This window comes from Chenopodium album, chromosome 2 (assembly GCF_948465745.1).
Source record: "Chenopodium album chromosome 2, dcCheAlbu1.1, whole genome shotgun sequence".
Taxonomy (NCBI): Eukaryota; Viridiplantae; Streptophyta; class Magnoliopsida; order Caryophyllales; family Amaranthaceae; genus Chenopodium; species Chenopodium album.
The window spans coordinates 75,571,450-75,582,453 of NC_137835.1; the positions used below are offsets into that span (position 1 = coordinate 75,571,450).

Consider the following 11,004-nt stretch of genomic DNA (forward strand, 5'->3'; position numbering starts at 1 on the left):
TATACATAACGTTTATAAGAACAATTGAACAAAATCATTTTATTATATTATGCTCCTCCGTTTTTTTATAAGTTATGGTTGAATTTGCACATTTGTTGAGACACAATTTGGACCATCAATATCTTTAATTAGAGACTATTATTTTGTTACAAATATTTTTTTTTGGATAAATTGTTGAATTAACACCATTCTTTATAAATTTTGTTGTAAAGTTTAATTATGACCGTGCATGGCACGAGATTTAACCTAGTTTTATAATAAAAAAAAATATATTGCTTATAATTTTTGCTACTTTGTTTTAGTTGTGTATTGGAAGCTATAATTAAAATTGCAAATATCAAATTAAGGGTATGTTCTGTTCACATCATTTTCACTTATTTTAGGTGTAATAATTTCAGATAAGTTTAGTTAAGTTCAGATAAGTTCGGATCAAGTTTAATAAGTTCTGATAAAGGTTATCCAAATACAAATTATAACTAAAATAAGTTTTAATAAGATTTAATAAATTCAGATAAGTTCAGATAGAATACACCCTAACATATCACTTACTAATATATAATTATATTTATATATAAATATCACCGTATGTCATAGGATTTAACCTAGTTATTAATCCAATTTATATACGTAGTATATATTTTTTTTGTTACCTTTTTTTTTTATTAGTTGTCAAAATACCTAACTTCCGATTTTCATTCAAGTTTTGTTCTTTTGCGTTGATTCGCAAATACCCAATTCGATTTGGGGTATTTGCTCATCTGGGTTTTTGTTGATTTTGCTATTTGGTAATTTTAGATCGGTTTTCGTCGATTTCAAGGGTTTTTGTGTTGAAATTGGGGGAATTTGGCAATGGAAGGTGGGAGTTGTTCTGATGAAGAGAAGAAATCGCCTGTAAGTGGTGGTGGCGGCGGCGGAGGTATTGGTGGGGGTGAGCCTAAAACTAAGAGGAAGATGAATACGCTTTCTCAAATTGAAGTTCTTGAGAAAACCTATCAAGGTTTGTTCTTTGTTGCTTGCAATTTTGTTTTTATTTATATATCACGTATCATAATCTTGAAGTGTTTCTGATAATATTCATTGTTTGATTGATTGTTTTATTTATTTATTTATTATTTATTTGTTGATTTGTTGCTGCAGTTGCGACATACCCATCAGAAGCATTAAGGGCAGAGCTTTCTGTTAAATTAGGTTTAACTGATCGGAATTTACAGATGTGGTTCTGTCATAGGAGGTTAAAGGACAGGAAACTGCAATCTGCAGGTGGCAGTGGTTCAGGAAAGAGGGCAAAGAAGGGGGCTGCTGCTGCTGCTGCTACTGCCACGGTTAGCCCTCCTGCTGTTGTTACTCAGGCAATCCTACCTGCTCCTGTGGGTCCCAAAGATGAGATGTTGGGTGCTGAGTTGGGTAATGAACATGGGTCTGGGTCTCAAGTTATTTGGTCAAGGTTATGACTTGAATTACTCCTTATCGAGTAACCCTTAACCAAGTCTAATAATTGTTACTATTTTTTTTGTTACTAACATAATTAGTAATAAAAGGTGAATTTATTTATAAGAGTGTTATTGGTTCAAGGTGTAAGATATACAATTCACACTTATTGTTTTGCATTATGAGAGTGTTTATTCAATACAAAACTATTGATCTTTGATAAAAATAAAATTAAGCATATTATGATCGGGTCAATAGGAAGTTAATTTAAGTTGTACTCCATGTTATGGAAGTATCTCAAATTTTCCTTTTTTTTTTTTTAGGTCCAAACTTTATTTGCTTTGTTATCACGACATATACGAAGTAGCACTTTCTCTCTTATTTAAATAAAATATGCTTATGTACATCAATATTTGTAATTTTCTTTCCCCTGCTTTTTAAATATCTAATTATTGTGATATTTGGAATGGAAAAGAAAAAGTTCCATAGTCTTTTATATTTCACACGCACTACCAATCTGTCGGTTGAACCATCTTAATGCATTGAGGGTCTGCTCACATTTACTGAGCTAAGCTGGAAGTGAGCTTATTGGAGCTGAACTGAACTGATTGGAGCTGAACTCCTATATGATGGAGCTGTAAAAGCCTTGACAAGATCTTCTTGCCCTATTTTTGTGCTCATTCATTTATAGTATCCCAATAATACTTCATACCAGATCAATTGTACAATAGCGTCTAGTGTACCTGGTAAACAAATAATTTGAAACACCTTCAGAATAGAGGAGACACTTGTAAACTAAATAGCCTAGAAGCCATGTTTTCAATTGATAAGCAAAGCACAATTGTGTTCTAAAGATTTTTATATAGAGAGCTACAATCAAATAAAGAGACAATATCAAAAATGAATATAACTGAAGAAAAGGGAGAGAAATCAGCATCAAAAGGTGCAAGAAGGATCAATCTACATATGCAATCACAAGAAAAATTCCGCTCTTTCTTACCACAATATCTAATATTTTTATACTTTATATTTAATTTAAAGTCATCATACATGCTCGTTCCAATTAATTTCATGAACTGTTCTACAACCAAGTTATAAATGCATTAACAATCATAGCTATGCCCAAATTGGAATCCACTATCTAAGCTACAATCTTTCACAACATGGGTAATTGGTCGAAATTTTTTGTATTTGCTCGCATGCCTCAACTTTCACCGCAGAGAAGGTGGTTGATGAACAAGATAATTGGTTTGGTTGGTCGGAGTGGTTAGGTAGTTTTTGAGTTTTTAGATGGAGACGTGTGTAATACTTGTATTAGGTTGGTGGGAATAAAAATGGAAATGAGAGTATGATAGGGGAGATGGGATGCAAAAGGATGGATAGTAGAGATCGAAAAAATTGAAAGAATTGTGTTTTCGATAAGTGCAATTACTAGATATAAATAAGTTCGTTCTTTTGGGTCATCATCATCTGTTGCTAGACTATGATCGATGATCTTTGGACTACTCAAATAGTCTAAAGCTCGTTATTATGGATCCCATGAGGTCACACACAAGGGTATTGAGTTAAGCAAGTAAGAGGCCCATGAGCAATTAACTAATCATGAACAGGATTGGGCTAATTGAGTTAGATTAGAATAAGGATTTGGGCTAATTGGATCGAAAACACAATTCTTTCAATTTTTTCGATCTCTACTATCCATCCTAATTATTATACCTACCACGATCCAAAGACAAAATTCAAAGAACAATTTACAATAAGCAATGAATATTATGTGACAATAAAAGTACATTGCAATTACAATCAAGGAACATGAACATTTAAAATAAAGTATTAAAATATATAATACAATAAAAAAAAATCATTAGATGATATAATTATGGACATAAAGAACAAATATAGTTTTAAAAATAAATTGTACATTACAAACAACTAAGTAAATCATGTTTTCTAATAAAGAACATTATTAAATCACATATAGAACATTGCAAGAAACATATAAACCGAACCTACAATGACTATTATAACTATGTATATAATTGGTGAAAAATATGAACGAAATAAAAAAGGAAAAATTGTTTAAAATAATCCCAACTTTGGCCGGTTCGCTCAAAATAATCCGAACTTTAGATTATTTTTAAATTATCCCAACTTTAGGGGGTATTCGCTCAAAATGGACTTAACCGGTCATGTAACCTATTATACCAGGTTAAGGGACACGTGTCAGTCCCTGATTCGTTGAAAAAAATATAAAAAACCAGAAAAAATTAATAAAAATACTTGAAAAAAATAAAAAATAAACCAGAAATATTTTTTTTTAAAAAAAAAAAGAAAAATAAAAAAACCAGAAAAAAAACTATAAAATTAAAATTATTATATATATATATATATATATATATATATATATATATATATATATATATATATATATATATATATATAAACCCAACTCCCCCCTACCCACCAGCAACCTCCCTTCCCCTCCCCCTGCCGGCGGCTAGCCCTGGTCGGAGTTTCCCCACCCCTATTCGACGGCGAACTCCACTCACACTCCCTCCACCCAGCCCGATTCCATCCCTACCCCGTATCCCACCACGACTGTCACCCTTAACATGAATCCCACCGACTCCCACCTTCATCCCCACCCCAAACCACCCCAAAAAAATCGACCCCCTGCTCGGAATTGCCCCCTCCCTTTTTTTTTTTCCGGCCCCCCAATTTTAATTCCCTACCCAAAAACCCGTTAACCCAGAAAACCCGTTTTTTAGGGTTTCAGATTTTTTTTGGTTTAATGGGTTTATGGGTGCGAAATTAGGGTTAGGGGTACGGTGCCAGAAAATTGGGGGAAGGGGTAATTCCGAGGAAGGGGTTGGTTTTGGGGGGGTGGTTTGAGGTGGGAGTCGAGGTGGGGCTCAATGTAGGAGTCGGGGTGGGGCTGAGTGTGGGAGTTGGGGTGGGGCTTTTGGTTGGGGATAATGGGTAGAGGTGGAGGGTGGGGAAAGCTGGGTGAGGGTGGCTGGCGGCTAACAAGGGGAGGGGGAAATCGGCGGGGGTGAGGGGCTGGTGGTTTGGGAATTCTTTTATTTTTATTTTTATTTTTCTGGTACTCCATATTTTTTTTTCTATTTTTATTTTTATTTTTAAATTTTTCTGGTATTTTTTTTAATTTTTTCTGGTTTTTGTATGATTAATTTTTTTTTTCTATTTTTTTACTTTTTTTTTTTATTTTCATCCACTCATAGGGTGACAAGTGTCACATAAATAAAAAAATTAAAAAAATTACCCACTTAACCAGTTACAAGTATTTTGGTCCATTTCGAGCGAATACTCTTTGAAGTTGGGATTATTTAAAAATAATCCAAAGTTGGGATTATTTTGAGCGAACCGATCAAAGTTGAGATTATTTTTAACAATTTTTCCAATAAAAAATAATCTTAAATTATTTTTAGGTGAAATGTTAGAGAATTATATAAAAATATGAGAAACTGCATTTTCGGAGAGAGAGCAAAACTAATTTTGGAAAATGATAAATTTTGTAAAGATTTTATCAGTTAATATGCATCATGACTACATCTTTTTCCGTAATTAAAGATTTATGCTGAGAAAATCTCGCGTTCTTTTTATTTTGACTTGATGTTCTTTAGAATATGCATGTACATTATTTACTAACATGATGTTCTTTCCGCTTTTTTTTAAGCTTATTTGATGCCTGCGTTTTATGAAGAAGAGGATGTCGTTTTTGCTTGGGTGTACTATGCGCATGGTACACCCGAGTGTACAAATCACGAATTATTTACAGAGTATATGTCTATACCACATATTAAAAGCGTTATGAAACGTGACATTCTCTCCTTAATCAATGGGACTTTCACATCATTCACCAAATGACAATCATATCTTGAAGTCACCATGGTTACACGGCTTACACACCTTTCCACCCAAATAACAATGTCTTTGTTTGTTCTTTCTACATGTTCAAGTAATGAAACAAAGTGGGCACATGTTAGAAAATCCCTTAATTTTGTAATTTAACATGTGCCCATAGACACATGTTAGACACTCAGTAAAACAAATACTTAAACATACTATCATGTAATTTTAATAGCACATACTTTTTTCTGTTAGAGTGCTAGTCAAATCAATCAATGCAACCGACTCTTAATAACCAGCTACCTGCTAATTATCGATCGGGCCGTAAAAACATAACACAATAGCAGGCTAATTCTAGGCCTATGAATAAATCCTGAGCCCACCTCAACAAAAGCCAGCCTCCTAAAACCTTTGTCTTCCACCTTCTATAACCCCCTTTCTTTTCATCCCCCCAAATCACATAAACCCTAAACCCTAATTTTCTTCCGCCATCTCTGCAACAGCACCATCAATCAAGCGAGAGGAGAGAGAAAATGGGAAGCGATAGTGAAACTGAGAAGTCAGCTCACAAGGAGAAGAAGAAGGCCATAGCTCTCGCTCCCATTGCTAAACCTCTTGCCGGCAAAAAGCTCTGCAAACGCACTTACAAACTTATTCGCCGAGGTAATTTTCAATGTTTCTCGCAATTTTTTTTATTTATTTTTTGTTGATTTTTTTTTTTTTTTTTTTTGTTTTTTTTTTTGGATTTGAAGATTTAATTGTGACTTTGTTGTTGGTGGTTTTGAATTTTTTCAGCTGCTGAGCACAAATGTTTGAAGAGAGGAGTTAAGGAAGTCGTCAAGAGTATCAGACGCGGTCATAAAGGGTATATTTCCAATGTTTTACTTTGTAATTATGTATAATGTTGATGTTAATTAATTGATTATGTAGGAATTAGTATACTCTTGCTTGAATATGGTGGTTTAGGTTTTTGTTAATTTTACATTGTTGTTAATAGATAGAGTTGTTCATGTGCTGACTGCTGTGGTGGAAGCTCAACATGTTGGCTTTCGAATCATGTTTGAAGTTATTGCGTTATTGTCATGGATTTAGCAATTATCAACCATGTGCTGGTTTTTGTGGATTAGGGGAAAGATAATATTGTGTGGATTGTGCATGTTATATGGATCGGAAATGAGCCGGTGGGGTGGATGTTGGACGATACCAATTGAAAATTTTCGTTACAGTGACGAGTACTTGTATTTGAAGTTGGTTTATACAGTGTGATTTGAGGTTTTGCTTGGGTAATGTAGTAGGATTAGGTTATTTATTATGTTTATATTCTCCCTTGTTCCTCCTGATCAAATTTTGGAATTTGAATGTCAGATAACACTGTATAACTTCCCCATTTTGTTTCATTATTTTTTTTTTTTTTAAATAATTTGGCTATAGTTTTACTTTTCGTCGATGGATAAACTTTTTGTTATGTGATGATCCCAATTAAACAGGTGTGAAGGATCAAATGACAGTAACTCTGTTAGCTATTATATACTTCAGTTATCAGATTTCTAGTCCTAGAATGCTTGCTTGTCTTGTTTCTGTCGGAAGTTTGTGGTTTTCTTCTTGTTTTGGCCATCATTTTAATAATATTAATGTCTCAGCTTTCCTTGGGTATACAGTCCTCACTCCTCAGTATGGTTGTTTTGACTTTTTTTATTGGGTGGATGCAGAATTTGTGTGATTGCTGGAAACATATCGCCAATTGATGTCATCACTCATGTTCCAATCTTATGCGAAGAATCAGAAATTCCTTACGTATATGTTCCTTCTAAAGAAGTAAGTTGTAGTAGACCATTCTTTATTACTCCGTATTTTATGTACTATATGGTATCTTTCTTAATGTTGCATAAGTATGCTCTTTGTCTAACTTAGTAACTTTCCCTTGTTATACTTGCTTTTGTTTTGTTGTTTACTTGTATGTTGCCTGGCTTGCCCCTCTGGACCAGTTTTTGGTTTTCGTGTTTGCTTTAGTATAATCCTTGTTAATATCTTAATTGCATCTGTATGTACTTAATAATAAAAATACCATGCATTTAGGAAATAACACCATTATACGCTGCATGCTTAGTTGCTTCCTTCATATCACCCACTATGTACATGCTTTGAGTGGCTTCTGTTGGAAAATTGGGGTTGCAAAACATGGTCTTCAACTGTCTCTAGACCGCAGAAAAACATGAGAAGAGAGAGAGAGAAGGGGCAAAAGAGCAGAGGGCCAAGTAATTGTTGGGTAGGAATGATAGTGAGTCAAGGCAATTTCCATGTGGATCTTAATTATTGATATTTGATGCCCTTCCACTCATTTGGCACGTAACAATTCCTTTGCATTCTTTGCTATTGTATTTTCTGTAAAATCATAACAGTTTCAAGCTTCCTGAAATGCCGACCCTGCTGCCCTGTGTATGCATGCTCCTAATTATGATATTCCAAGGCTTTCTTTGGTGACGTGATGTTTCTATTTTTTCGTTTTTATTTTATGTTGTTATATCACTTATAGCTCTGTCTTATTTTCTCTGATTTATGCGTAAGAAAAGCCTCTCCCCTCCCCATATACACTTGTGAGTGAAAATTGAGAAACTTTTGTTAGGCCAATCTAAATAAAGCTCTTTTGCTGATGGCGATCATAGTATGGATGTATTATATGATAAGGATTTTCTTTGGGGGTTCAAAATTCAAAATTAATCTTCTTAGGCAGGCAATATTAGTAGGTTGATTTCCCCGATGCGCAACTACTCTATCATATAATTGTAGTTTGGGAAAAGGATGTTCTTTCTAATGTATGTTATCATTTCCAGGATCTTGCAAGCGCTGGGGCAACTAAGCGACCGACCTGCTGTGTGTTGGTGCTAAACAAGCCAGCAAAGGGGGAACTAAGCCAGGAAGATCAAGAGAAATTGAAGTCAGAATCTGAACAAGTTTCATCAGAGATTCGTGAATTGACATCATCTATGTTTTGAAAAACCCTTAGCATGAATAGAAAGATGATCTGAGAAATGCTTAGGATTGTTTTTGTACTATTTCTTGATGTAGTAATATAATCAATGACCCCAAACTTCTCTCTGTATCATTTTTATGTGGTAAGGGTATGCTAATTGCCGGTTTTTTTGTGTGCGTTTACCTTGAGCAAGCAGGCAGATATATACGTAGTATAACTATTTCACATGAAGGAACCCATTTCTGATATTGAATTCAGCTCACTCCAAAAAAAAAAAAAAACACCCAACTATGTGGCGGCATAGGATAGATTCTTTTAATTGTTGACACCACCCACGGCCACTTTTAATTGTTGACACCACCCACGGCCACCCCAGTCCCCAGCCTACACTTTCATATTTAAGGAACTTCTAACTTTTTACAATGATCGTTTATGTTTCTCAAATTTGGTTATGTTCGATTAACGTGATATTTTTAGGGCTTGTTAGACCCGGCAAACGGGTTGTTAGGGTCATGTCAATTTTGGATCAGCAAATATTCGGGTCGGGTCAGGTCAATTTGGGTTTCGGGTTAGCACTTTGGGTAAAGTTCGGGTTGGGTCAAGTCAAATTCGGATTGTGTCAGTTCGAATCGAGTAAGGTCGGGTCAATTTTTAGGACCAATTTTCAGGTTAATTTTGGGTCGAGTTAATTTGGGTCGGGTCAAAAGAAAGTAAAATCGAAAAAAAAAAAGTGACTAACCTTATTTATCAGGAAAGAAAGAAGCCCTGAAATAAGTAATTAACCATTTCACCCTATTCACTCCAGGAATTAGGTCACTTTAGGTCGGGTCGATTCGGGTCAATTAATCCGGGTTAAAATCGGTTCGGGTTATGTAGACACCCATTTGTGTCTCCCCAAAACCAAACCCAGTGATGAGTGCCTTTCACGTCGAATCATAATCAAATGAAACGAAAGTGTGGAAAGGTCTAGTGTTGCGGAAAGTTTTATTTCTTTTCTCTTTTCCCTGTTTTTGAAAACTTTATTTTAAGAAAACAGCCAATCCAGTTTGGTTGGTCCATGATATGGGTCCAATAGTGGTGTAGTTGGATGGGGTTTGCAAAGACCTTTCCAACGATATATTATAAGCCCAATTCCGATGAATATTGAGGAAGTTATGGCCAATTTACTAAACTGGGCCCGGTTTGAGCTTTATGTACGACCCTATGATCTAGGGGAGGGCCTAATATAATTTATCATTCCTAATGCAATTAGGAATGGTTTTAGTCTTCTAGAACATTCTAGAAGGTCTTATCATTCTTAATTCAATTAGGGGTCTTCAGAGTTTTAATTAGATCAAATAGCATTTTCGATTGAAATTATATTATTTTATCTTCCAGTATGGTAAAATTATCAGATTTTCAAAAACGCGTTAAAATCCGGTTTGGCGTCCAACCCCAGGCCTTGGCGCCTGGAATCAGGACTGGCGCCAGACGCCAGCCATTGGCGCCTGGCGCTAGCCACTGGTCCTGGCGCCAATGAGCCAGGTCTGGCGCCAAAGTGGTTTTGTGGTCTTCAGACTCTGTTTTGATAAATTATCTTTTTTGGATGATTTTCTCTATAAATATCGTATCTAAAACTCCGGTTTCATTCATCAACAATCACCGATTACCAATATTCTTCCCATCATTCACCAAGATTCACCAATTCTCTTTATTCTTAAGTTTTACTCATCTCTTTCATTCATCCTTTTCATCGATTCTCTTCATCAAGCTTTCATTCATTCTTTAGCATTCTTTTCCTTCTTTGCTTTTTCATACAAAATTCCGCATTCGCAAGATCTAGAAACACCTAGCCATATTCGAAGTTGTCTTCGCCCTAGACGTGAAAGGTTTTAATTTCTGAGGGTTTGGTCCCAAATCTCTATTTCAATTATTTAATTTAATTGTTTTGATTATTATTTTCCTTGAAGTTACTAACGCGTGTATTTTGTTATTAGAAAGAGGTACGAGGCATCCAAGTAAGTGCTTTAATGGTTTAATTGATATTATGATGTAGATATCATGCTTAGATTGTTATTTTGATTCCTAGTATCATGTCTAGGGTAACTTTAATATCAAGTATGATTAAAAGTACGATGCTTCCTATATTATTCCTAATATTTATGATTGTTAGTATCATGTTAGGGCTAAAGATGTGATTTTTATTGCTTAGTGACATGCTAGGATCTTGCTATTTTTAGTATGCTTTAATATTAACATGAACATGATTATGATTATAATTGTTATAATTTATGATTATGAGTATTATTATTATTATTATTATTATTATATTATTATTATTATTATTATTATTATTATTATTATGATAATTATTTTATTTATGATGATATTATTATTATTATAATTATTATTCATGATATTGATTATTTATTGTGTTGCTTGATTATTTATATTTATTGCTTGATCACGCCTTTTATGCATGCTTAAAGGAAAATTGGTACTTGTAACCACGCTTAATAAGATAATTAATAATATTGTTAGGGTTAATTGTGATTATAATTCAAATGATCGCCAATAATAGTTTGTTTGTGCATTTAAATTCAACCAACATAGATTAAACAGGTTTAGGGTTAATCCTATTGATTGTATGTTAATTGGAAAGCGCACATGAATACGAGCAGAATAAAGTAGAGGCCTATTATTAGGGCAGGTTCAATCTCTTTTAGGTTGGATTTGTACCATCATCTCCGAACCTT

At 34.3% G+C, this 11,004-nt stretch overlaps 2 protein-coding genes across 2 annotated transcripts; both read left to right on the plus strand.

The window, feature by feature from the left end:
- Positions 1-607: 607 nt before the first annotated feature.
- Positions 608-1,834, plus strand: LOC145587786 (uncharacterized). The gene is made up of 2 exons (XM_081644465.1): positions 608-997; positions 1,138-1,834. Exons 1-2 carry the CDS (start codon positions 850-852, stop codon positions 1,449-1,451), a joined length of 462 nt encoding a protein of 153 aa, XP_081500591.1. The 5' UTR covers positions 608-849; the 3' UTR covers positions 1,452-1,834.
- A 3,891-nt stretch (positions 1,835-5,725) lies between these two features.
- On the plus strand, positions 5,726-8,440 carry LOC145587796 (H/ACA ribonucleoprotein complex subunit 2-like protein). The gene is made up of 4 exons (XM_081644478.1): positions 5,726-5,961; positions 6,094-6,163; positions 7,008-7,113; positions 8,130-8,440. The coding sequence occupies exons 1-4, from the start codon at positions 5,832-5,834 to the stop codon at positions 8,289-8,291; spliced, it is 468 nt and encodes a 155-aa protein (XP_081500604.1). The 5' UTR covers positions 5,726-5,831; the 3' UTR covers positions 8,292-8,440.
- Positions 8,441-11,004: the final 2,564 nt, after the last annotated feature.

Coding starts and splice junctions, on each gene's coding strand:
- LOC145587786 (XM_081644465.1), top strand. CDS start 850: ATGGAAGGTGGGAGTTGTTCTGATGAAGAGAAGAAATCGCCTGTAAGT. Junction 998..1,137: donor TCTTGAGAAAACCTATCAAG/GTTTGTTCTTTG, acceptor TTGTTGCTGCAG/TTGCGACATACCCATCAGAA.
- LOC145587796 (XM_081644478.1), top strand. CDS start 5,832: ATGGGAAGCGATAGTGAAACTGAGAAGTCAGCTCACAAGGAGAAGAAG. Junction 6,164..7,007: donor ATCAGACGCGGTCATAAAGG/GTATATTTCCAA, acceptor GGGTGGATGCAG/AATTTGTGTGATTGCTGGAA. Junction 7,114..8,129: donor TATATGTTCCTTCTAAAGAA/GTAAGTTGTAGT, acceptor TATCATTTCCAG/GATCTTGCAAGCGCTGGGGC.